The sequence below is a fragment of the Muntiacus reevesi genome, chromosome 11, assembly GCF_963930625.1.
Source record: "Muntiacus reevesi chromosome 11, mMunRee1.1, whole genome shotgun sequence".
NCBI classification, from domain to species: domain Eukaryota; kingdom Metazoa; phylum Chordata; class Mammalia; order Artiodactyla; family Cervidae; genus Muntiacus; species Muntiacus reevesi.
Window position 1 is genome coordinate 34,206,164 of NC_089259.1, and position 26,996 is coordinate 34,233,159.

General features: G+C 38.8%; 1 protein-coding gene and 1 pseudogene across 4 annotated transcripts in view; both read left to right on the forward strand.

Moving 5' to 3' along the window:
- Positions 1–8,475: 8,475 nt before the first annotated feature.
- Positions 8,476–26,996, forward strand: part of PSPC1 (paraspeckle component 1) — an 80,728-nt gene continuing 62,207 nt past the window's right edge. For all 4 annotated transcript variants that reach the window (XR_010658474.1, XR_010658475.1, XR_010658476.1 and 1 more), the window contains exons 1-5: positions 8,476–8,982; positions 12,320–12,621; positions 17,204–17,299; positions 21,459–21,655; positions 26,327–26,411. Coding sequence is in view for 1 of the 4 variants with exons in the window: in XM_065901702.1 (XP_065757774.1) it covers positions 8,620–8,982; positions 12,320–12,621; positions 17,204–17,299; positions 21,459–21,655; positions 26,327–26,411 (1,043 nt within the window). In the remaining 3 variants the exon portion in view is untranslated. The remainder of the gene's footprint in view (positions 8,983–12,319; positions 12,622–17,203; positions 17,300–21,458; positions 21,656–26,326; positions 26,412–26,996) is intronic.
- LOC136144525 (ribosomal biogenesis factor-like) lies at positions 16,066–16,367 on the forward strand (annotated as a pseudogene).

Genomic DNA, 26,996 nt, shown 5'->3' on the forward strand with positions numbered 1-26,996 from the left:
TTAACCTTTATGTGTTGTGGCAATTTTTTTTGTTTTCATCCGAAGGAAAAATGCACTCATGAAAATTAAAAGATGGGTGTCAGTTTTTTCAGGTAGTCAGTCATGTTCCGTCACCATGTATTTACTAATTCTCCCTTGTTTCTGGTTTCTGATAGCAGTTCTGTCATATATTCCATCCTTACATACTCTTGTCTCAAGGCTTTTCCTGTGAAACAAAATGGCATGTGAATGGTGGCTAGAGCAGGACCACATGGGGCACTTGCAGACTCTGTCGGTAAGGCCAGCACAGAAAACTTTGGGAAATAACCCAGAACATCAGTCTCATTAGTTTGTAGCTGTTTTGCTTCCTGACAATTGGGTCGTTTTCAGTGTTTCATACTTGGGTCTGAATGAGGCTTTGGAATAATTCCAAAATCCAGTTTCTTCAGAGACCTGAGAGGATACCCCAGAGCATAACAGGTTCTGAAGTTACTCTGCAAATGTTTTGTGTGCTATTTTGTGAGCACTTACCAGTTAATTGAATTACTGATTTGTCATGTGGTTGTATTAGACACTTGTGTAATCTGACCAAACTAATAAAATCAACCAGTGGCCATGTTCAGCACACTGCAGGCACACCTGTGAGGCATGTGTAATGAGTTAGGTGTGAAAAATTCAAAAGATGTAGGTGCTGAGTTTATCCTTATTCACTGTAAATTTCAACTTTTTAGTGTGTACGAATTTTTCATAGTGAGATGTTGAAGAAAAAATCAACTGTAAATTCTGAAGATGATAAAAGTATCTCTCTCTAGCCTGGTGAATCATTTAGTTTCTTTTTCCTTATCTAGCTCTTATTTTTTACATTGTAAAATTAGTATGTGCTCACCTTAAGGAAGGAAGGAAGGAAACAAATGCAAGTCTTAGAAAAAAAAATTATCCCCTACTGCAAATTTAATATCAAATGTTAGGAAAGACAGTTCAGAATAACAGTCCTCAAAAAATGGCAACTTACTGGTTTTGTTAATCTCACAGAGGACAACTGAATTTTTTTCATCAACCTCAGATTTTCAAAATTGCTGTCTTTAAGACTCTTACATTGAGCAATTTTCTTCTGTGATTCCCCCGTCCCTCCCTACTTACTACTGGAGTCAAGTAAGAGTTGCTAATAGCCCCTTCATAGGTACAAGTCGTAATTTACTGCATAGGTTATAGAAGTAAATGAGTATTTGGAGTAAAAAGCTCAGCTAAGTTCAATGGAAAGAGTGATGCTGTATCATTATATAGGTCGCATCACTTCTGCTTCAAAGCTCGGAAGCTCCCTGTCACTTTCAGTTTGAAACTCCAGCTGCCTGGCATAAGGTTATTAGCTACAATTATCAGTGGCCGACAGTAGGGAAAGAAGTTGTGGATAAAGACAAAGTGAAGTACAAAATTTGAGAAGTGGAGCAGTCCTCTAATACTGAACTATAAAGGGTGACCATGTTAGGATGAAATTAAGATTTGAGAATTTAGAGCTGAAAGAAAAATGTGAGTAAATACCTATGTCTTGGTTTTTGAGAAAGTGAGATAGTTTGGGAAAATAGTGGTGTAATGTTCCGGAGTAGAGAAGGTTTTGAAAAAACTGTTTTGCTTTTGGCTTCTGCAGGTAGGATCTTTGTTTCTCAACCAGGGACCGAACCCATGCCCCCTGTAGTGGAAGTACTGAGTCTTTACCACTGGGCCACCAGGGAAGTCCTAGAAGCTGAGATTGTATTGCTAGATGGTTATGAGTCTCTGCTGTGGAAGTCACATTTGAAGTGAAGAGCAGTTAACCCATTTCATGCCTATAGATAAAGCAAGGGAAGCCTGAAACTTGGGAAATGGCACTAACACCTCAGTCAGGCACATGTTGAAAAGACTTTCATAAGTCATATGCTTATAAATTAATAGAACTGCAAACCACTAGTTTGCCAAACCGAACTCCGGTCTGCCCACCTGAGGAACTGACCAGAGTCAATGCACTGACCCAGCTTGTGGAGAAGGAAGGTAATGTTTATTTGCAAGGCGCCAGCAAGTAAACCTGGCAGCCAGAGCTCAAAGGGTCCAGATTCCCTGGTGGCTTCAAGGCAAGTGTTTTTAAAGACTAAAATTAAGGGTAAGGGTCTTAAATGTGTGGACGTGGTTCTGATTGGTTGGGTCTTAACAGATTTCTGTCATTCTGGCTCCAGTGTGTCTGGGGGCTCTGACTGTTAAGCAGTTTCCATGAGTTTGGGCAAGCTCCGGGAGTTGGTGATGGACAGAGATGCCTGGCATACTGCAGTCCATGGGGTTGCAAAGAGTTGGACATGATTGAGTGACTGAACTGAACTGATTCCATGTGGTGGGGCCCTGGTTTCTGTAAAATTACTCAAGGGTGTGCTCAGTTTTTTACCTACATGACTTGAGGAGGAACTCGGGGAAGTTCTCAGAGACCAAAGCTGCTTCTACAGACAAAAGGTGCGAAACAGGGAGAGGCTTATACCCAGGCAGACCTCACAGGGTTCTACTTAGTTTCATTATCAAAACTGATTAAGGGATCAAAAAAGAGAAATAACCAATATGAAAGATCACTGGAGAGCCTATGGACACTAAAAACATGAGGTATTATGATCAACTTAGGTCGAGAATATGATGAGTTTGATGTGATAGACAAATCACTTGAGAAAAGCTTACCAAATCTGTCCCAAGAAGAAATAGAAAATCTGAATAGCTTGTCCCTATTGAAGAAATTGACTCTGAAATTACAAGCTTTCCCACAAAGAAACCTATAGGCTCAGATTCCTTCTCTTCCTTAGGGATGAGATCTTGAACATACACTGCTAATGAATGGAAAGGGCTCCTCCCAGCTTGTTCTACAAGGTGAGAAATACCCTAGACAAATATCAAGTAACAAAGTTAACAAATACCAAGTAAACAACAACACCTAACAAGAATAATGCAAGAAAGAAAAATTATATGCCATCCTCTCTTACCCATTTATTTATTTATTTTGGCAATGCCACACAGCTTGTCACCTTAGTTCTCTGAGCAGGGATTGAACCCTGACCCATGACAGTCCCAAGTCCTAACCACTGGACCACCAGGGAATTCCCTAAACTCTTAAAAAGGTACCAGTCACATCATATTGGGGCCCCCTAGTGAAGTCATTTAAACTTAACCACCTCTTTAAAATGTCATCTTCAAATCCTCAGTTGCATTCTGAGGTCCTGGGGGGACAGGCCTTGAACACAGGGGTTTCGAGAGGACACACCAGCTTCATGGCTTGGTACAAGGACACTGCCTATCAGGCCTGACCATCCACACTCTCAGCTTCATCCATGATCCTTCCTTCCATCCCTCAGAGACTTGCCTTTCTAATCCTCCTGTTTCCCTGAGCAACAGACCCTGTCATGACTCCAGGTTCTGTGTGCATCATCTTCTAACTGGTTTGACCTTCCTCTTCATCTCCTGGCTTTTGTTTGCATGTTTGATTATCTGAGTGCAAAACCCTGCTCTGTGTTCATAATTGAAAAGTTTCAGACAATGCTTTAGATACTCTTACTTGGAATCCACAAGCCCCCGTCGAGAAAGGCTTTGGGGAGGCCCATAGCTCTCAGTCCTGGTTACGTTGGGAATGTAAGCATGGGAATGGCTACCCACTTACATATGCTTATGTATAAATGAAATGAATGACTGCAGAGATAGAAGGGGTGGGAGGGAGGAATCAGGATTATTTTACTGTTGTAAATTACACTACTAGTGAAGTAATCAGTATGATTGATGATGTAAATAAATGTATATGGCAATATCTAGGGCAACCACTTAAAGTAGAACAATGAATACAACTGATATGCTATTAATGAGAAAATCAAACTATAAAATGCTTAATTAAAATCACAAAAGGCAGAAAGAGTGGTATACAAAAATAGGAACTTGATAAACCATAATGGAAAAGAATTTATATATGTGTATAAATGAGTCACATTGCTGTACAGTAGTAATGAACATAACATTGTACATCAACTGTATTTTAGTTAAAAACCATTAAAAAATAGCAACAAACAATAAGAACAACAAGTGGAAAAAGATAAAAATTTGATAGGGGCCTCCATAGTGGTCCAGTGGTTAGGAATCTGCCTTGCAATGCAGGGGCGAGGGTTCAGTCCTTGGTTGGGGAACTAAAATCCCACATGCTGTAGTGCAAGTAAGACCACTCGCTGCCAGAAAGGATCCTTAGTGCCTCAGCTAAAATCTGATGCACTTAAATAAATTTTCCAAAAAAATGGTTGATAGTAATAAAGCTATATCAGTAATCACTTTGAACATCATTGGTCTAAATGCACTAATTAGAAGACAAAGATTGTCAGGGTGGGTCAAAAAGCAAGACCCAGTTCTATGTTGCGTATAAGAAACCCACTTTAAATAAAAGGCATATATAAATTAAAAGTATTTAAATGGGGGAATTCCCTGGTTAGGGACTTTGTGCTTCCATTTCTGGGGGACCTGGCTTCCATCCGTGGTCAGGGAACTAGGATCCCACAAGTCACATAGTATGGCCAAAAAAAAAAAAGTAAGTGGATGATTGAAGGATACAAGGTTAATACACAAAAGTCAGTAATTTGTTGTTGTTGCTATTGTTGTTCAGTCGCTAATTTGTGTTTGACTCTGGGACCTCATGGGCTGTAATGTTTTTACACACCAGCAATGAACAAGTGAAATATAAAATTACAAACACAATACCACTTCCATTACCACCCAAAACAAATGAATGCTTAGATAAAAATTAACAAATTACCTAGAAGATGTATAAGAGGAAAACTACCAATCTCTGATAAATGAAATCAAAGAAGTAAATAAATGGAGAGACATGCCATGTTGATGAATAGGAAGCAATATTGAGATGTTCTGGAAGGGCAAAAATATTGAGACAGTAGAGAGATCAGGGGTTACAGGGGTTGGATAGGGAGAGGGATGAATAAGTGGAGAATAGAAGAGATTTAGAGTAGTGAAAATACTATGTGTGATGCTACAATGCTGGATACATATCATTATAATTTGACTCACAATGTACAACATGAAAAGTGACCCTAATGTCATCTCATAACTCTGGTTGATAATGACGTGTCAATGTAAGCTCGTGGACTGTCACAAATGTCCCATCTGGTGGGGGATGTTCATAGTAGAGGAGACTACAGGTGTAGGGGAAAGAAGTGTAAAGGAAAGTGTATTCCTTCCTCTTAATTTCTCAGCCAACTGAAAACTGCTCCAAAAAATAGTCTTAAAAAAAGATGATGACTTCCCTGATAGTCTAGTGGTTAAGAATGCCTGCCAATGCAGGGGATTAGGGTTCTAGTCCTGATCCAGGAAGATTCCACATGCTGTGGAGCAACTAGGCCCGAGCACCACAACTAGAGAAAGCTCCCACACAGGAACAAAGACTTGGCATAACCAAAAATAAATAAAAATTTTAAGGTGATAATAATAATACATATCTTTAAAGATTGTTGTGATAATTAATGAGTTAATAAGCATAAAGCAATTAGAGTAATGCCGAGTGCAATAGCACCCCTGTAAGTAGAAGCCAGTGATGCAGCTAAACATCTTCTTACCATAAATAATCATTTGGTCCAAAATATCAGTAGTGTTGAAGTTTAGAAAACCCGTTCCAATGCTTCTGAGGCACCTCAGTGTGGGTGGTCTGACCTAGGCAATGAGTGTGGCAGAAGAGGAGAGAACTCAGACCTGTGGTTCTCCAATATTCTCAAGTGCAGATTCCCAGGAAAGACAGAGAGTGAGGAGTGGCCAGTAGCTGTGAGAATATCAGGGAATATTGTAGTGCAGAAGATAAAACAGTTTTAAGAAAGTAGGAGGGAAGTGATAATAGAGTTGTATTTATGATGCCAGTCTATTTCCCAAAGACTATATACTTTTAACTGTGCCACATCTTAGTTGCAGCATGTGGGATCTAGTTTCCTGACAAGGAATCAAACCCCAGGCCCTCTTCACTGGGAGTGTGGAGTTTTAACCACTGGACCACAAGGGAGGTCGCAGACTGTACTTGAATTAATTCATTTAATATGCACAAAGACTCTGCAAAGAGGATATTTTTTCCATATGACACATGATGAAATAGGCCCAGATCTACAATGTCAAATGCTACTGCAAGATCTGTGACAGGACAGCTGTCTCTGGTCAAAGTGGGAGGTGTCGCCGATGGTGACAAGAGAGGTTTCAGTGGGATGGAATGTGGGATAGACATCTGCTTGTGTGGCTGAAGGAGAAATCAGGTGATGCGTGAATCAAGACAAAGCAAACACAACTCTTATTTCCTTTCTTTGTTGACCAAAGCTCAGTTCAGTACAGTTACTCAGTAGTGTCCGACTTTGCAACCCCATGAACCACAGCACGCCAGGCCTCTCTGTCCATCCTCCTCCCTGGAATTCACCCAAACCCATGTCTGTTGAGTCGGTGATGCCATCCAACCATCCCATCCTCTGTCATCCCCTTCTCCTCCTGCCCTCAATCTTTCCCATCATCAGTGTCTCTTCGCATCAGGTGGCCAAAGTATTTGAGTTTCAGCTTCAGCATCAGTCCCTCCAATGAATATTCAGGACTGATTTCCTTTAGGATGGACTGGTTGGATCTCCTTGCTGTCCAAGGGACTCTCAAGAGTCTTCTCCAACAAGAAATGGTAACTAAAGGACAACCCATGGTCCTGGAAGAGTTTTTTCCTTTTTTCAAGATGCTAGTTTCATCAACAGTTCCTTTTGCTGGTGGGATTAGTTCAGTACAGAACTCATCCATTAACTATTAGATCAAGTAACTATTCACTTTGGAAGGGGATTAGGTAACTGTAGAAGCAAAGCACTTAAAAGACACTATCCAGTGATTTGGCCTTAGAGGGGATTTTTGACCATTCATTTTATTAATAACAGGACATAAGGCAGCACGTATGGTTACATATGGAATTAAGTGGGTTGATTTAGTGCTGATAGAATGAGGCAATTTTCTTCTGATTGTGTCTTTTTCTTCAGTGAAATTAACATATTTGACAATATCAGATATGAGTGAAATGGGAAGGATCTTATTTCCGACTAGGGATTGAACCTGGGGCCACTGCAGTGAAAGGGCAGAGTACTAAGGACTGGACTGTCAGGCAATTGCTAAGATTTACTTTTGTCTTTCCAAAAAGTTCTCTGTATCACTACTTAGTCAACCTAGTCTCCCTTCCAGCTCCTGGCAACCACTGTAGTTAGTTTTCCAGAATGTCATATATTCAGTGTGTAGCCTTTGAGTCACATTATTGCGTTTATCAGTAGTTTTTTCCTTTTTATTGCTGAATATGTTCTATTATATGAATGTACCACTGTTAGTCCATTCACCAGTTGGACATTTGGGTTCTTTCCAGTTTTCGTTGATTACAAATAAAATCCCTATAAACATTTTCATACAGGTCTTTGTGTGAACACAGGTTTTCATTTCAGCTGGGTAAATAGCAGACGGATTGCCGTTCTCCAATTTTTTAATTTAAATGTCTCATGCAAAATCTTGGCCGACAGATTTACTAAGTATTATTGCTGTTCTGGGCTTTCTAAGTGGCTCAGTGGGTAAAGAACCTACCTGCAATGAGGGAGACCCGGGAGATCTTCCCCGGTCGGGAAGATTCCCGGAGGAGGGCACGGCAACCTCCTCCGGTATTCTTGTCTGGAGAATCCCACGGACAGAGGGGCCTGGGGGCTACAGTTGATGGGGTCGCAGTCGGACACGACTGAGCGACTAAGCATAGCACAGCAACACTGCCCATTCTAAAGTAAGCATTTAAATTCATGAGAAACTGCTGAAGGGTTTTTAAAGTGACCGTGAATGCATTTCTCTTTATTACTTAATGAAGACCTACCATGTGCCTGCCGGGAGCGGTACCGCGCAGAATTGAGTAGTTTGGCCGACATAGTATATGGCTTGAAAATCTTAAAATATCTGCCATCTGGCCTTTTACAGAAAACGTTTGATGACCCTGTCCTAGAGTGTGGTCCATAGTTCAGGGAGTCCTTCTTTGAGGTGGATAATCAATATCACAACTATTATATAGAACTGGATTTTTCATTGCGAAATATAATAACCTTGCTCTTGAAAAGGGCGGAAATGTGTTTTCACTTGTTTCAATTCCTAGGAAATACTTCGTTATTCTTGCTATGTATAAAATCTGCAAGTCTTCACTTTCCCGCTGTCATTGAAAATAGGGCTGGACGTCAAGGAGAATGTGGATGTTTCCCTGAATCAATGCGTTTTCACACACTGCTGCAACACCTACCACCACTGTTATCTTGAACTGAGAACCTGCATCTCTCCGAGCCCTGGAAAGGCTGGGAACAGGGACGCGCGCACAGTGGTGCGCATGCGCACGCCGCCAGGACGACGTTGGCGCAGGAGTGCGCAGGCGCATAGGCCTCAGCGCGCCCTCGGAGGGGCGGGGCTTGCGTGGCGTCTCTCCCTCCGACCGCGGCTATAGCGGCGCCATCTTGGGCGTGAGTGCGGGCGGCTGGCTGGAGGTGTCTCGGAGCTAGTCCTTCCCGACCTCTGTTCCTTGGGTCGACACCGACGTGCATTTCGAGCTCTAGGCCGGCTCAGGGGGCACGCGCTGAGATGATGCTGAGAGGAAACCTGAAGCAAGTGCGCATTGAGAAGAACCCGGCGCGCCTCCGCGCTCTGGAGTCGGCGGCCGGAGAGGGGGACCCAGCGGCCCTGGCGCTCGCGCTGCCAGGGGAGCCGCCGGTGCCCGCCGCGCCCGCCGGGGAGGACCGGCCGGCCGACGAGGGCGGTTTCACCATCGACATAAAGAGCTTCCTCAAGCCGGGCGAGAAGACGTACACGCAGCGCTGCCGCCTCTTCGTGGGGAACCTGCCCACGGACATCACCGAGGACGACTTCAAGCGGTTGTTCGAACGCTATGGCGAGCCCAGCGAGGTCTTCATCAACCGCGACCGCGGCTTCGGCTTCATCCGCCTGGTGAGGGGCGGGCTGGGGCGCGGGCCTTCAGGGACTCGGGGGCTGCGAGGTCCCTCCTCATTTTCCCTCCTCTCACCTCGCCTCTACTCTGTCCCCGGTTCACCTCGACCCCCCGTCACCTCTCCCTCACCTCGGACCTCCACCCCCCCCCCCTCGCCCCCGAGTCGGGCGGCTGTCGCGTGGCTAGCTTGAGGGAACTTCCCACGAGGACTTACTGCTTTTCCGTGTCTCCCTTACACTCTGTGGTAGTAGAATAGCACGCATTTTTTCCCGTTTCATCCAAACCTTAATAGGAATTAATGGCTGGCTTGTAATAACTACTGAGCATAAGTTATTATCCTGAGGTATGAAGTAAATCTTTTGGTTCAAGTACTTTAATAGGTTTTCTCTTAGTGAGTGGACAAGGCAAAAATCTTAATATGGAGAAAACTGATCTTAATTAAGTGGCACTTAATTAAGTGATATGCTTCTTCAGAGCCATCAGCCTAAATTTTTGTGTAAGAATGTTAAAAATTTTTCAGTTGGAAGTTACCTTTTAGTTTGAGATTTGACTTCATGGATAACTTTACTGTTTAATCTGAACTCTCTGTTTAACAGGTAAATTTAAAAACTTTAAACATTTCTGAGCTCTTACACATTTTTTTTCTGTTAGGAAAATCATAGTGCATACTTGATCTGAATATAAGTACCAGATTTGAATATTAGTAATGGTGTGGGGTTTCCCAGGTGGCTTAGTGGTAAAGAATTCTCCTGCACAATGGCTGTAGTGTGTACTACTGATGTAGTGGCTGTTGGAAAGTGGCAGGTGGAACCAGTGGAGGTTGTTAGACCCAAGCTCAAGCAGTCTCTTTTGGGGTAGTAACTTCAGTTTTTTTTGTTCTTTGTGTTCCTTTAGTTAAGAACCTGTAATTTCAACGTTTTATGCAGAGCGTGATTCAGAGGTACAGCTGGAAGGCTGTATTGATGGATTATGGATTTTGTATAGGTTCAAATCAGATATGCGTGTGATTTTGGACAAGTTACTTGAACCTTTATAAGCCTCTTTCCCTATGTATGAAGTGAGGATAGTAGCAAAACCCACTTCACGAGATTGTTGGTGAGGCTGATGAAGGATAAGGCAAAGACCTGTGTATGTGTATTAATATATTGGGGAGGAAGAAATGACTGGCCTGTAATAACCACTTAGTCAAAGTTATTGTCACTATCCTGAGCTATGAAGTAAGGAAATCCTTGGTTCGTTTCAAGTACTTAATTTTAATTGACTTATAGTTACTTCAGTACACATATAGAGCAGCAGTTCTCAAATAGAGTGGTTTTACTTCCCAGAGGACATGTGGCAATGTCTGGAGACATTTTTGGTTGTTAAGCAGTGGTGGTAGGGGGGTGGTTCTTTTGGCATAAACATCCTACAGTGCATGGAACAGCCCCCATAGTAAAAATTATCTTGTCCATAATATGCTGAGGCAGGGAAACTGTTTGATGTTCAACCATTTAAAACCAAGAGTATTAACTTTGAAGATGTACTATGACATGAAATTCTTGAGAGCATAGACGTTTTATTATTTGTCCTGGAAAGTATTAAAAATTGTATTTGTTGCCAACAGTAAAAAAAAGTACTTGATTTAACATAAAAATGAAAATTTCTTGCTTATCTTGAAAAATAACGTAACACTTTGTCATTATATCTGACTGAATCTGAACAGGAGATGCTCTCTAGAAACACTTTACAGAGTTCTCACCAGGCTCGCTCTCCTCCCCTGCCCACAAACATACTATTATGAATAATTTGAGAGTTTAGAAATGAAAATTGATACACTCAGTATTCATACATTGAATACCTAGAGTCTACAATTAAATTTTGCTGTATTTTTTTCACGTATCTGTTCATCTCTATCTTAGTCCATCCATCAGTCCATGACTCTTCAGCATGCTTATCATTAACTAGAGTTCAATTTTGGTTTTTAAGGAATTTGAAACCTACATAATAATGAGACGCACAGATACTTAGTGTATAATCTTGTGATTTTAGTTCAAGATACTATCATCACCCCATGAAATTTGCTCATGTTTCTTCTCATTCCTAGTTATAAATGTGACAGCATTCTAATCCAAGACTCCATTCCTAAAAGTTACCTCTCAAGAGTTGTTAGATTACTGACATCTTAGCTGCAAAGGACATAACCCTTGTTAGGTATTTGTGAAATGTTTGCTGGTACTATTGCTACTACAGAGTTAAAGAGTAATAAAATGGCCATTTTGAATATCTAAAGAGGTTAGATTCTTTTATTTTTGTAAAATTAGTTCTGTAGGTAGATTTTCACATAAGTGAAGTAGTGTAAAGCTCTTGTGAACATTTCAGAGATTGAATAAAAAGCTGTTGTGATCTTAAGACTTTTTCATAAGAAAGTGCACTTTGTACTCTTCTCAGAAAATATATTAAGCCTCTTTCAGTTTTTTGCTGGAAGTTCTCACAACTGAAAAAGAACATACCTGTAGTAAGTTTACTAGTTTGCTGTTTTAGATGCCTGTATTTTTAGAAACTTTTGAGTTCTTCAAGAAGGAAATTCTCTTACCTTGTAGTTCAGCAATGAACATATTATCTAGTTTATAATAATAAGGATATGTGTACATGTTTTTCTGTTTAATAGAGAGACTTCTTATAGCCCATGAATAGGTATTTGCTTTTCTTAGTGTAGTGGGAGAAATGTGTAGCCCGTGAAAGTGTTTTAGAAGAAGTGATTAATAACACCTGATGGCAGGTTTTTTTTGGTGGTTGTTTTTTTTTTACAGATAATATAAAAAATGAAAAGGGATTTGTCTGGCATTGAAGAGGTGGTGCACATTATTAAGATATAAATAACAAACATGGAGTGTATAGAGAAACTTTTCAATACTAGATTCTAGTAACTGATACTTGGTCTCAAAAAGTAATTCTGTATTTTCTTTAATACATTTTGGAGACTTATGAAAGATACTGCTTGCATATTCAATAGCTGGTAATCTACACTCTGTGGGGTCATAAAAGAGTTGGATTTGACTTAGTGACTGAACAATAGCAGTCTGTTTATGAACAGATCATCTTTAAGTGATGATTTTTAACAGAACGTTGGGGTTGGAATTTTCTACTTAAAATGTTTAAAATTACTTATCTTTAAAAAATTAATAAAATACATGTGATACCATAACTGAAAGACAAAGAAACAAAATGACCCTATCAGCCATTTTGTAAAACTACCCAGCCCTCTTTTATGTCAGGCCTCTTTAGAAACAAGCCACTATTTAAAAATTTTTTGTTAACTGTAATTTTTAAAAAAGTGATCTTTTTCTTTCTAAAAAGGAGTCCAGAACACTGGCTGAAATTGCAAAAGCAGAGCTGGATGGCACCATTTTGAAGAGCAGACCTCTCCGAATTCGTTTTGCTACACATGGAGCAGCCCTAACTGTTAAGAACCTTTCTCCGGTGGTTTCCAATGAGCTTCTAGAGCAAGCATTTTCCCAGTTTGGTCCAGTAGAGAAAGCTGTTGTTGTTGTGGATGATCGTGGTAGAGCTACGGGAAAAGGTTTTGTGGAATTTGCAGCAAAGCCTCCTGCACGAAAAGCTCTGGAAAGATGTGGTGATGGGGCGTTCTTGCTAACAACGTAAGTTTAAACATCTTGTCTTTTTTTTTTATAGAGTTACACATAGGCTTCTCTCTGTTCTGCCTCTTTGTAGTTGCTTCCCTGTATGTTGTCTTGACATGTGGTAAGTAGGTGTTCAGTAAGTACTCAGTGAATACATATAGGGTATATTTGTGTACCGTCAAGAGTCAATACTTTACTCAAACTTCAGTGTATTAATCCATACGGAATTTCAAGAATGTTTTGTGTTACCATTTTTATTCAGTCTACTGAATGTGTATTAGGTGCAAAGCAAAACATTACATTTAAAGAATGAGGTTTTGATCAGCTTTGAAGTATAATTTACATATGTTAAAATACATCCAGTTTTGCGTGTATAGCTCAGTGAATTTTAAAAAATGTGTGTAGTCACTTACCCTCCACCACAATCAAGATAATATTTTCAGCATCCAACAAAAATTCTTTTGTGTCCTTTTGCAGTACTCCTCTTATCCCTGCCTAGACTGCTCTTGATCTTTCTGTTACTATAGTTTTGTTTTTTCTTATATTTCATATAAATGAAATTATATATTAATAGTATCTATCCTTTTGTGTGTGATTTCTTTTGCTTAGCATAATGTTTATGAGATTTCATCCATATCACTATATTAGTATTTTGTTCCTTTTTATGGCCAAATTACAACTGTGGTGACCTTTGGGTGGATGTTCAAGTTGCTTCCAACTACTGACCTTTGTGAATAAAGCTATTAAGAACATTTGTGTATAAAGCTTTTTGTGAACAGCATGCTTTCATGTGACTTAGGTAATACTTGGGAGTAAAACGTATGTTCTACTTTATAAGGAACTCCCAAACTGTTTTCCAGATATTTGTATCATTTTACATTCCCACAAGCAATGAATAAGAGAATTCTAATGATCATGTCTCCTCAGCAACATTTGAAATTTTTAGATATTCTAGTGAGTATAGTGGTGTCTCATTGTGGTTTAAATATTGTTTTCTTAACAACTGATGATAAGTTATCTTTTCATGTGCTTTTTGGATATTTTTATGTCTTTTTGTGAAATGTCTGTTGATATTTTTGCCTTTAAAAAAAAACCACATTTATTTGGCTTCACCACGGCTTAGTTGTGGCATGTGGGATCTAGTTCTCTGACCAGGGGTCAAACCCCGGCCCTTCTGCATTGGGAGTACAGAGTCATATCCACTGGACCAGGAGAAGTTCCTTGCCTGTTTTTTTTTTAGCTTGCCTGTTTTTTAATTGGCTGGTTTGTCTTAATGTTTTTTTAACAAATCTGGGTCCAGGCCTGTATTAACTGTTTCATCCCAGTCTGTGGCTTGCTTTTTAATTTTTTTAAACAGATAATTTATTTAATTGATTTATTTGGCTGCACCCGGTCTTGGTTGTGGAAAGCAGGATCTTCCATCTTAATTGGGGCATGTGGAATCTTTAGTTGCCACATGGCAAGATTTTTAGTTGGGGCATGTGGGATTGTCCAGGGATCGAACCCAGGTCCCCTGCATTGGGAGCGCAGAGTCTTAGCCACTGGACCACCAGGAAGTCCTTTTAATTTTTTTTAATAGTGTTTTTCAAAGAGCAGAAGTTGTTCTATTTTGTCAAGTCCAGTTTATCAATTTATTTTCTTTCTTGGTTTGTTCCTTGGAATCTTTGTATATGAAATCTTTGCCTTTCCTAAGGTAGCAAAGCTTTCTCGTATTTTCTTGGGAAATTTTATAGCTTTTTGTTTAAACCTGTGATATGTTTTGAGTGTGATGTGAGGTAGTTCATTGCTTTAATGTTCTGGCACCATTAATTGAAAAGGTTATGATTTTCCCTTTGTTACCTTTTACCTTTATCAAGTAACTGGGAAAAAAAATCTACTCTCTTTCCTGTTTTGTTGATCAGTATGTCTATTATGCTATTACTGTACTTTCTTAATTACCTTATCCTAGACTTTGAAGTCCGGAGAAGGCAAGGCACCCCACTCCAGTACTCTTGCCTGGAGAATCCCAGGGACGGGGGAGTCTGGTGGTCTGCCGTCTATGGGGTCGCACAGAGTCGGACACGACTGAAGTGACTTAGCAGCAGCAAACTTTGAAGTCAGATAGTAGCATCCAACTTTATTCTTTTTTTTAAATTGTTCTGGTTATTATCATTTCTTTGTGTATCCTTACTGATTTTAAAATCAGCTTGTCAATTAAAAAGTTCTGCTGGACTTTTGATTGAAATTGCTTTGAATCTACAGATCATTCTGGGGAACATTAACATCTTCACAGTATCAGCCCTTTTCCAATGCATGAATGTGATGTGTTTTTCCATTTACTTAAATATATTTTAAAGTAATATACTGGTCATTAAACCTGTTGCCATATTAACATGGCTTTCCTTTCAGTTTGCCCACAAGAAAGTTCTCAGTGTGCATTCTTAGTCTTCAGACTGAATTTGTAAAAGTTCCTAAGTTGATTATTGAATGGATTTCTTTTAGCTCTGGCACTTGAACTATTGATTGGAATCATTCAAATATTTAGGGTTTGGGGAATTGGATACAAAGACAATGTAGAAAAATTGTTTTCTATCTCCAAGGAGCTTAATTTGGTGACTTGTGAAGCATTTTTCAGTTTGTTTTTGACAGTTAAGCATTTGTGCTGAAGCTCTTGTACAGCAGACATTTTACAGCTCTGCCAGCTTGTTCTCTTAGAGATTTTGGTCTTGTTCCCATTCCCTTTGCTTTAGAGAGATGCTCTCTTTCCCGACATCACAGGTCTTGCTCTCACATTTCAATCACGTTTTGATAAGATGTTATCTCCTAAGGGAAGCTGACTGTTTTATGTTAAAATAGCCTAGTGCTTTTCTCTCCAACTTAACTTTTCTTCATAGCACTTAAGGTTGCATTCTCTACCTAGAATGTAAGCTCCCCTGGGGAAGGAAGGGACTTTGTCTCCTTTAACACCATAATCCTGACACTTGAATTCTGGTATTTCCTGGATACTTAGTAAGTTGGCAATAGTTATTTAAAGAGTGAAGGAAGGCAGTAGTAGAAAGCAGTAGGCAAGGCATGTAGTTAGTATATATTTTCTGCTGTAAGCTTTGATTAATTGCTGTTTGTTAAAGTCATAGTCAGGCACTGATAAATATTTAACTATTTCTTCTTGTTCAGTCACTAAGTCGTGTCAGATTCTTTGCGACCCTGTGGATTGCAGCATGCCAGGCTTCCTTGTCCTTCACTAATTCCTGGAGTTTGCTCAGATTAACGTCCATTGAGTCGGTGATGCCGACTCATCCTCTGCTGCCCTTTTCTTTTGCTCTCAATCTGTCCTAGCATCAGGGTCTTTTCCAGTGAGTCAGCCATTCACATCAGGTGGCCAAAGTATTTCTTACAGTTAGCTTTTAGAATAGTTTATAAATGACATTCAAATGGTATCACCTGGAACTTGAGCAGCTGCACGAGGATCTTGGAGGTCTGATGATGGCCAAGAACAAACTAAGAGGGCAGAAGTCCAGGAATGTATTCCACATAACTGGCCAAAAAAGCTTTAAGGTTAAAAATAAACTAAAACCTATTGCCACTAATCTTTAAGAAGATAAACATTGTGAATGCTGAAAAAGTTAACAATGAATAAAGCTTTTATAGATAAACAAAAGGAACATACAAACTTCTCAAAAGGCCTTTCCTTTGAGCTGCTGCAGAAACAGTTGGTTTCTCAGTAGTGTCATGAAAATATACCAGTTAATGTTGATAAAGCTGCAAGATTAGTGTTTCAGTTGTAATACACTGGTGATGCATCAGATTACCCAAAAAGACCAATCAATCAATGTTTTATATAAAAAAAGAATAATTTATATACAGTTTCGAGGGCTTCCCTGGTGGCTCAGATGGTAAAGAATCACCTGCAATGCAAGAGACCTGGGTTCAATCCCTGGGTTTGGAAAAATCCCCTGGAGAAGGAAGTGGTGATCTGCTTCAGTATTCTTTTTTTTTTAATTTTTATTTTTAAAAATTTTTAGATTTCATGGCTGCAGTCACTACTGCAGTGATTTTAAGTGAAAGTGAAGTTACTCAGTCGTGTCCGACTCTGTGACCCCATGGACTGAAGGTCACCAGGCTCCTCTGTCCATGGGATTTTCCAGGCAAGAATACTGGGTTGGGTTGCCATTTCTTTCTCCTGCTTCAGTATTCCTTTTGAGACTGGTTGGACAATGGAAGGTTGGGAGCTGAGTGGAGTTGGGAGTTGGAGGCCATGGAAGGGATTGGTGTCCCGGTGTGTGTGTGGATGAGACACTTAGGAAAGTTGGATACTTGCTCCTCTGCATTGCTCTTTGTAGAAGTTAACTGCAATAGTCAGGCAGGTCTATGTATTTTTCTGTTGTCTCAAATAGACTCCATGCTCTAAAAATAAGCACTCATCTTTGACTTGGATGTTCACCTGTGTTGGTGCAGCCAGTGTTTATTGACTGATTTTATGTGTATATGTGATATTTTCTGAGACTTTTTTCTCAGATAAATTTTCCAAGTATGTATCTTGGAATTATTATAAAAGGTTTCTAGGAGGATTTTAGCTTCTAGATACTGTATTAATTCTTATTAATGCTTTTTACCTGTCCAGGACCCCTCGTCCGGTCATTGTGGAGCCCATGGAACAGTTTGATGATGAAGATGGCTTGCCAGAGAAACTAATGCAGAAAACTCAGCAGTATCATAAGTAAGATCTTCTTACTAAGAAGATAAATTCTGATAAATTTAGAATGTTCTTTCAAGGGTATTTATTATTTTACATTTGTTATTGAGTATTGTTGGATTATAAGGTGTTCTATTTAGTCTTGTTAGCTAGTAACAATTATTAGCCAGTAACAATCTGGTTAATAGAGTGGGCTGGTCTACATGGAATGCTAGTTTTCTTGAGTATATTGGTAAAAGGTTAACTTTGAAAAGTTCAGCTTTTATAACTGGGGCATGGATGGGTTCCATAAGAGTATACTGTCTGTAGTACCTATGCCAGAGAAACAGTAAATTTTAGATACAAAAGTTTCTGTATTGAGTATGCTACAGGTGTATTATGAATTAAGAGGAGACTTTGGCAGGAGTAGAAAGAAGGTTCTAGTTAAACAACTTGGGAAAGGGTAAGAATTCTTCTTTTTTAAAAAAATTTATTAATCTGTGATATCTACCAAAGAGTGTGTGTGTGTAAGAGGAGACTTTGGCAGGAGTAGAAAGAAGGTTCTAGTTAAACAACTTGGGAAAGGGTAAGAATTCTTCTTTTTTAAAAAAATTTATTAATCTGTGGTATCTACCAGAGAGAGAGAGAGTGTGTGTCTGTGTGTCTGTCCCCTCCCGTCCATGGACTACAGCCCATCAGGCTCCTCTGTCTGTGGAATTTTTCCAGGCAGGAATACTGGAGTGGGTTGCCATTTCCTTCTCCAAAGAATTCCTAAAGATGAAAAAGAAAGATAACATTTTTTTTTTACCAGTTGTTTTTTTATAGTTAAGTAAGACTATAGTAAACTTCCCTGGTGATCCCATTAGTTAAGACTCTGTGCTTCCAAAGCAGGGGGCGCTGGTTTGATCCCTGGTCAGAGAACTAAGATCTCACATGCTGTGTGGCATGACTGAAAAACAAAAAACACTGTAATATTTGCGTGCATGAATCTAAATATTGGAATGCCTTTGTGCCAGGCACTGTCCTAGATGCTGCCAGTGCAACTGAGAACTGTTTTTGCCCTCATGATGCTTACAATTCTAGTGACAGGGCTACACAATAAATACTGAACCAAAGATTAATGTTTTAATAAGTATACTAAGTAGTGAGAAATACCATTTAAAACCACTAAAGTGAGGTATGATGCTAAAAGATCAAACGAGTATGCATATTTAATGGTGATTAATTCTGGTAGATGGTTCTCCCAAAGTATGATACCAATTTATACTTTCTGGTGTATGCATAAAAGTATTTCTCTTCATCCTGACCAAAAAATGGTTATGATTTTAAGATTCGATAGTTTGTGTTCAAAATAACATTTTACACATGTTTTAATAGCACTCTTTGATTTTAGTGTAGACTGGTTTTTCCCTTGTAGTTGATTTAAAAGACAAATGTGGGTGCTTTTTTATTGATTGATTTGGCTTTTGTTGTGACACACAGACTCTACAGTTGTGACTCGAGGGCTTTAGTAGCTCCATGACATGTGGGATCTTAGTTCCCTGACCAGGGATTGAACCCACGTCCCCTGCATTGCGGGACAGATTTTTAAATACTGGACCACCAGGGAAGTCCCTGGGTGCTTATTTTTTAACTGGTGTTGGAGATGTATCAATGAACAGAATAAACGAGAAATTCTTGCTGTGTGGTGGAGTGGGTATCCTATCCCTTCTCCAGCAGATCTTCCCGATCCAGGAATTGAGCCAGGGTCTCTGGTGTTGCAGGCAGATTCTTTACCAACTGAGCTATCACAGAAGCCCTTGGGAAGCAGGGGGTAAACAATAAAGTAAAGATGGCAGAAAGATAGGGAAAGTGGGTGTAGGGGAGCAGAAGAGTGTGGCTCTTTTATACAGGTGGTTAAGGAAGCTTTTGTGAGGGTAGTATTTGATTCACAACTTGAAAGCGGGAGTGGGAGGGCACCAGATGGAATAGGGATCTCAGTCAGCTGAGGAGTATGGCTCTGCAGGCTTTGAGGGAGAACTGGCATGGTGCAGGTGCAGTGAGGAGGCCAGGTTAACTGGATCAGGGTGAGAATGGGGAACCTTGTAGGGATCAAGGGAGTTAGGATGTAGTGGGAGGAGTGCAGACTGTGGGGCTTGTGGGCTATTGAACTAACTTTGGCTTCTGTGATTCATGTGAAAGGAAGAAGCAGGATTGTGATTTAAGCTTCAATTTAAAGCAGCTTTCTAGCTGCTCTGTTATAATAAAGAGCCAATGGTGGGATTGGGGAAGTAAGTTTAGGATCCTGCTGACAGGAAGTGGTGATGACCAGAAGTGGTCAGATACTGAATGTGGTTTGAAAATAGATTGGATTTTGCTGATGGATATGGGGATGTGGGAGAAAGAGAGTTAAAAGGGTGATGATGAGGTTTTTGGCCTAAATAACTGGAAAGTATGGATTGCTAGTGACTGACATGGAGAACCTGGAGGAGTAGATTTGGGGGAGGAGGATCAGGGACCTTGTTTTGGGATCTGTTGTCAAGGTAGTTGGATTTGTGTCTGGAATTCAGACGTGCTGTTTGGGCTTAGGTTACCAGTGTGATGGAAAAGAATGTCAAAGGACCAACTCCTGAATGCTCATTTGAGAGAAGTTGGGAAGGTCAAAAGGAATCAACAGAGACTGAGTGGGAGCAGTCCCTGAAGTGGGAGGAACACCCAGCAGAATGTGTCCTAGAAGCAAGGGGTTGGTAGTAAATCAGTTGTAACTCAACCATGTAAATTTCTCTTAAATGCTGTTTCTCAAAGACTTACATTTAATTTCCTATTCATTTGATTTGTGGTTATAGCTTATTGCAGATTTTAAGTAGAACATCCTTTTGCATTCAGGAATTAGAGAACTGGAATTATAAGGGTGTTACAAGTAGTAGAATTTATAGATTGTAGTTGTTTTATTGAAGAAAAAAACAAACCCAAACCAAACTTGTTTATATAATGACTTAATTATTCCAGCAAACATTACATGATCTCATGATATTTTAAACTTTACTGCTAAAGAATTACGATCTGAAGGGAATGTTCATGAACCTTAAGAGTCAATATTCAAATTCAGCTCTGATGCCCCAAGTCCATATTGGTTCAGTAGTGTTTTATATTTATTACTGTAGTCAACACCTGACTTAGGAACTACTAACTAATAAAACAGTTCTTTCAGAAAAATTGCTGGTGGATCTCTCTATTCCTTTCCCTTTTCCAGTCAGTGCTTTAAAAAGAAAAAGATCCAAGTCTATTTTTAGGTCTAGAATCCCTTGATCATGGTTAACTTTGATTTTTATCTACCCCCTGAATATCTTGGAAGCTGTTTCTTGTCACTGTGTTTTCCCTCTGTGACAACCTCCTCCTTTATCTCCCAACTTTGTACCAACCACCATCTTCCCCTCCCCATCCCCAAATAAAAGTTAAAATTTATGATTACAAGGCATCTGTAGTTTTATTGGTGGGTGAGAATTGTGTTCTTATAAAAGTACTTTAGGATAATTGACATTCTTTGAATGTTGGGTACATTCGTAGATCTTCATTTAAATGATTTTTTTCCCCTGTCATTTATTCATTCATTTTAGAAATAAATACTAAATGTGTCCAATATGCTAGGTATGTGCTAGGTACTTAGGTACAGTGGTTAATAGGAATTTCATGTGCTCATTGAGTTTACAGTCTAGCAAGGCAAACAAGTATAAAACAAATTGAAGTAAATTAGGCTTGTATTATTTGGTATAGCCAATTAACCTGGCACATAACATTCAACAAACTGTTTCTGCTTTATTACTGTCCCTAAAAGTTACTGCTTTTAGAAAAATCTGACTTCAGACCATTAACTTAGGGGACATTTTTTTCATATGTTACAGACTGCCTTATATAGAATTGTTGCATGAAAACCGCAAAGGCCTTATTGGAGGTGATAATTTGGGGAGTGCAGGTTGTAGTATCTCGTTGTCTTGGTTTGAATCCTGGTTCTATTGCTTATTAATTAGTTGGGCATCTTTGGGTAGTTTCTTAAACTTAGGGTTGTTAAACTGCTTGACAGCATCGCTGTGAAGTATTTCTTGGAGGTTACTTGTCAGACAGTGATATGAACACTGTACGAGCTTAGTTAATGGTAATACTTGTTCTCGTATGCTGTTTTAGTTTTTAAACATATGTTTCTGTATGTCTTTTCATGTAAACTTAGGGAAAGAGAACAGCCACCACGTTTTGCTCAGCCTGGGACATTTGAATTTGAATATGCATCTCGATGGAAGGCTCTGGATGAAATGGAGAAGCAGCAGCGCGAGCAGGTTGACAGAAACATCCGAGAAGCAAAAGAGAAACTGGAGGCGGAGATGGAAGCTGCCCGGCACGAGCACCAGCTGATGCTCATGCGGCAAGGTATGTTTCTCATTGATAACTGTTACTATTGAAGTTGCTGGTTTCAAGACAGTTAAAACTCAAAATACTAGAAAGAAAATTTTTGCTTTTCTGAGAGAACTTCCTTATGAAAAAAAAATTATTTAAAAAGCTGACTATTTAAGATTCTTATTGCGTGTCCAAAGATTACAGATGGGTGTTCCTTGGCAGAGATGAAAAAGATTCAGGTTTGCTGATGGATATGGGAATTTAGGAAGACTAAATTCTTTGTATTTGGTAAGAACACTTTATACACTTGAGACAGAGCTAAGTGAATTTTGTTTGTGTGTGTTTTTTTGTTGATAACTGAATTTTTAAGAGCACTCCTAACAGGTGTTATGCATAGCATACATTTATTAATAATCATTGGTCAGATACTTAATGTGACAAACTGCTTAAGTATATATCAGAAGCTTACTTTTTCGCATCCCTGTTTCTAGGTTTCTTATTATGCCTGCTTATATTCTCTTTCCCCTTTGTTCTTTTCTATTAATTCTGCATGTAATTTTTTCTGATTCTTCCTATCACTTTTCCATTTTCCATAAAACTTTTAATTTTTTTTCCTTAAAATTTTTTTTTTTTTTTTTGGCTGTGCCGTGTGGTTTGCAGGATCTTAGCTTCCTGACCAGGGATGAACCTGTGCTCATGCAGTGGAAGTGTGCAGTCCTAACCCCTGAAACCCCAGGGAATTGCCAAAATTTTGCATTTCTTTAAAGCGTCTAATTGCTTTCTATTTTGCTCTTAAATTTTTTTTTTTTAAATTTACTATTTCATTAAACCTTTATCTCCCCTGAAGGAGGAAGTGACAGCCTACACCAGTATGCTTGCCTGGGAAATCCCATGGACAGAGGAGCCTGGTGGGTGGGCTACAGTCCATGGGATCACAAAAGAGTTGGACATGACTTAATGACTACAACAATAACAGCAGAACCTTTATTTACCTTCTCTTGGCTGCTCCTCAGAGACAAAGGTGCTCCACATAGCTGCCTGATTTCTATGGCAACCTTCTTTCATTTTTTTATATATAAATTGTTTTTATTTTTTATTAAGTTTAAAATATTTTTACTGACTCAACTAGTCTGTTTTTGCTATACAGCATTTGGGATCTTAGTTCCCTGACCAGGGTTTGAACCTGTGCACCCTGCATTGAGAGCACAGAGTCTCAACCACTGGACCACCAGAGAAGTTTGCAGAGGCTTTCTTATTGGACTTTATGTCATCTAATCTTGGTCTCCTCTAAACTATTCTTTATACTAGAGCCAGTATTTTCTTTTTTTTTCCCCATTTATTTTTATTAGTTGGAGGCTAATTACAATATTGTAGTGGTTTTTGCCATACATTGACATGAATCAGCCACGGATTTACATGTATTCCCCATCCCAATCCCCCCTCCCACCTCCCCACTATTTTCTTTTTATTTATTTTAATTAGAGGCTAATTACTTTACAATATTGAAGTGGTCTTTGCCATACATTGACATGAATCAGCCATTTGGTCAACATTCATCTGTAAATCTTTATGTGGTAGATTCTCATTTTCTTCAGTATAAAATCCAGGTTAGCTTTTTTCAGTCTGTTCATTACATGTTTTGGAGAAGGAAATGGCAACCCACTCCAGTATTCTGGTCTGGAGAATTCCATGGACAGAAGAGCTTGGTGGGCTGCAGTCCGTGGGATCACAAAGAGTTGGACACGATTGAGCGACTAACACAATTAGTACATGTTTTTGGAGCAGTTTCAGTCAAGTCACTAAATAACTGCTGGTGCCAAGTAAGTTAAAATCCAGCTCATCAAACAATAGAAACCAGACAGATATTTTTGGTTTCTTTTATTACCCTAAGCCTAATGTTTCTGTAAAGTCACTCTTTTTCTAATAAAATTTAACTCATTCATATCATATACTAGTATGTTTAAAGATATACGGTAACCTCTCAATAGGAATCTTCAAGTTGCAAGCTTTCAATGATGTGAATGTGTGTTCCATCAGCATCAAGTGTGAGTGAAATTGCAGCTTGCCCTGTTTCCTATTGCTGATGACTCCTCAGCTCTACCATCTCCTATCTTCTCTCCCTCCTCCAGTCAGTAACTCTTCTTGCCTGTTATTTTTAATATTCATTATTTTATTTATATTTTTAATCTTAAAAAAAAATTCCTTTTGGTTGCGCTAGGTCTTCGTTGCTGCATGTAGGCTTTCTCTAGTGGCGGTGAGCAGGGGCTGCTCTTTGTTGTGGTGTGTGGGCTTCTCATTGTGTTGACTTCTCTAGTTGCACATCATGGGCTCCAGGGCACACAGGCTACAGTAGCTGTGGCTCACAGGTGCTCGTTAGTTGTGGCTTGTGGGTTCTAGAGTGGGTTCTAGACTCAGAAGTTGTGGTGCAAGTGCTTAGTTGCTCCATGGCATGTGGTATCTTCTTGGAGTGGGGTTTGAACAGCTGTGTCCACTGAATTGGCAGGTGGATTCTTTAAGACCATTGGACCACCAGGGAAGCCTCCTGGATTATTAATATTATTATTTTTTAAGAAAAATTCCTGTGAGTGTTATTTACTGTATTAAAGGATAAAAAACACCTCAGGTTACATATTTTTTGGGTAATACTTTCCTCCAGAAGTACATTATGGTAGCATACAAATATATAACTTTTTGTGAAATTTCAGAAACTTTGGGTATTAGCAATTTAAAGGAATTAATTTGGAAGATACAAAATGTTGTTTTAAGTTGATCATGCTCCTGCTTCCTATTAGATAGTGTGCTTATCAGATAATTTGATTGTCGGATCCTTTGAGCTAATTCTTGTACCCTGTTCTGGTGAGGAAGCATAGTCTGAGAGGGCAAAGCAGCTTTCTTAACTGGCCCAGCTTAAAAGGAGAAGATCCAGTTTTCAGGAAATATTCAGGCTCTTTTCTTACTCCTTTTCATGGAAGAAAATAAAGTGCATATTTTTACATTTATTACTATGTATATGTTCCTGTTTTAAGAGCAGCAAACCTGGAAAATCAATAATAAAATTGTTACAGGATACACTGTATTGACTTTCTTAATTAGTGATAGTAAGATATTTCTCATGTTTTGCCTTATTGAAGCATTTCCCCTTAGGAATATAAATAGACTATATTTTTGGTCTTTACCAGTCTCACCATATAGAAATTATATGACAATTAGGGACTCTCAGTGTTGGTTGTACAATGGAGTCATCTAGGGAGCTTCAAAAAAAGAAAAAACTCATAGCTGGTTCACAGTCCTAGAGATTTTGATTTAATTGGTATGTTGTTAAAAGGCACTTGAGCAGTTCTAATGAGCTAGTAAGGTTGACAGTTAATGGTAAAAATGTTTGAAGATCATGTTTTTTAGAAAACTAAATGTTTTTCTCAACTGGCATGTTATCTGAATCACCTGGTTCCTGGTGCATGTACCAAAGCAGACATTCCTTGAGCAGAGTCCCCAAATTTTTTTTAAAATTTTTGTTTTTTTAGTTTCTCAGTTGAGACTGAACATCCAGGTCGGGAATGTGGCATTTTGGAAGGAGCTTCGGAATAATGAGAGATTTGGCTATATATCCCAGTGAACCATATCATGCCTGGATGACTAGAGCCACATAATCTGTCTGGATCTTTTTTTGTTGACATAATACATAATTCAATCTTTTTTAACCTTCAGGGAGGATAATATTACCTTTTTATAATTATGATACCTATGTTGTCATAGTTAAGATGTTAGAGTTATTTGCCTATGGGATTTTAACTTGAACCGTTAGTATGATAAGAATTCTGAATATAGTATTTTATTAAATGTTTGAGATAATTTATGTTCATTTTAGAAATTTGAGATAACATAGTTATAGAAAAAAGAAAACCAATAATTGTGTTATCTGGAGTACTTATATATATTTTAAAATATATTTATTAGTGCATGCATGCACATATAGTTTGGTAGGATAGTACAAAGATATTTTAACACTTGGAAAGTTTATCCACTGCTTTTCAAATGGGCATCTTTTGTTGTGTTGCTTCACTCTGAGAGACTTGTTCTTAATATGTGACATGGGTTGGTGACAGTGGGAATGCTCGTCCTGTTTAAAGTGGGCTTGTTCGCATCAGTGTTCAGCCCTTTTTCCCCTTTCAGGAACTGTCCCCTTTTCTTCATGTGACGCTGACTTGATGCAGGAGGAAACGTGCTGATAGTGTTGGGAGGGATGTTTTGGGGTTTTATGCTATGTCCTATCCCATTTTTCCTACTGTTTCTGGTCTGATACTTAATGTGCCCTCTGCTGATGTTTCCCACGGCATCATTTTGGGCTTCAAGCTTGCTGATGAAAAAAATTACAATTTGCTTAAGATTATGTAAATGAAAATGTAGCTATTGTTCATTCTAGACCCTGTGTATACTACCCATTTTAATTTTTTAGCCTAAGGGTAGATATTATTTTCTTCATATACTTGAAGAAATGGGCCGAGGAATGATATTGATCTGGTTCATTACACAGCTTATAATCTTTCATTGTAGAATGATGTGATAAGACTTTAAAAAGAGAAGCTAGATGCCTGAGTATAAATAAGTTACTACATATATTGCCAGTCATGGAGAACCTGTATGCTTATAGATGTAAAAATACAGAAAAAAAGCTAAAAATATTAATCTGTAGTCAATATTTTGTAGATTTAATGAGACGTCAAGAGGAACTCAGACGTTTGGAAGAACTCAGAAACCAAGAGCTACAAAAACGAAAGCAAATACAGCTGAGGTAAAGAACATCATTATAACATATATGTGAATATATGTAGCTTTTATTGCATATGTTATTAATAAAACTCCAATGTCTGTTATTGACAAGTTGTATTTAATATTAATTGGAAAATACAGAAAAAAAACAGAATTGTCCTTTTTTGACTACAGTTATGGAATTACTAACAATCTCCCATAACTCATTATTCTATCAATGTTTCTAGCTAGTTGTGGACACTTTGCAGACACTGAACTTAGAGGGCTTAGGCATTATTTCATATAATTTACTGTAAAAATGGACTGTGATTTACTGGACTATTTTTCTATAGATGCATATATATGCATTCTTAGTTTTGATTTTTCTGTGTGTTTAAGACTGATCTGAATGCCATTATGCATTTTTGTACTTCTGATAATTTATTTAAAAAAGATATCTGGCGGTGGACTCCACGGTAAAAACTATATGGGCATCAGAGATCTCAGTACATGATGGACAACTGTGACAGGCAACTTAAAATCTTTTAGGTTAAGGAAGGAGCTTTAAGGGAGTAGTTGATCTAAGATGTGGAAAGAAAAATTAAGTTTTTCTTGCATCTGCAAGACT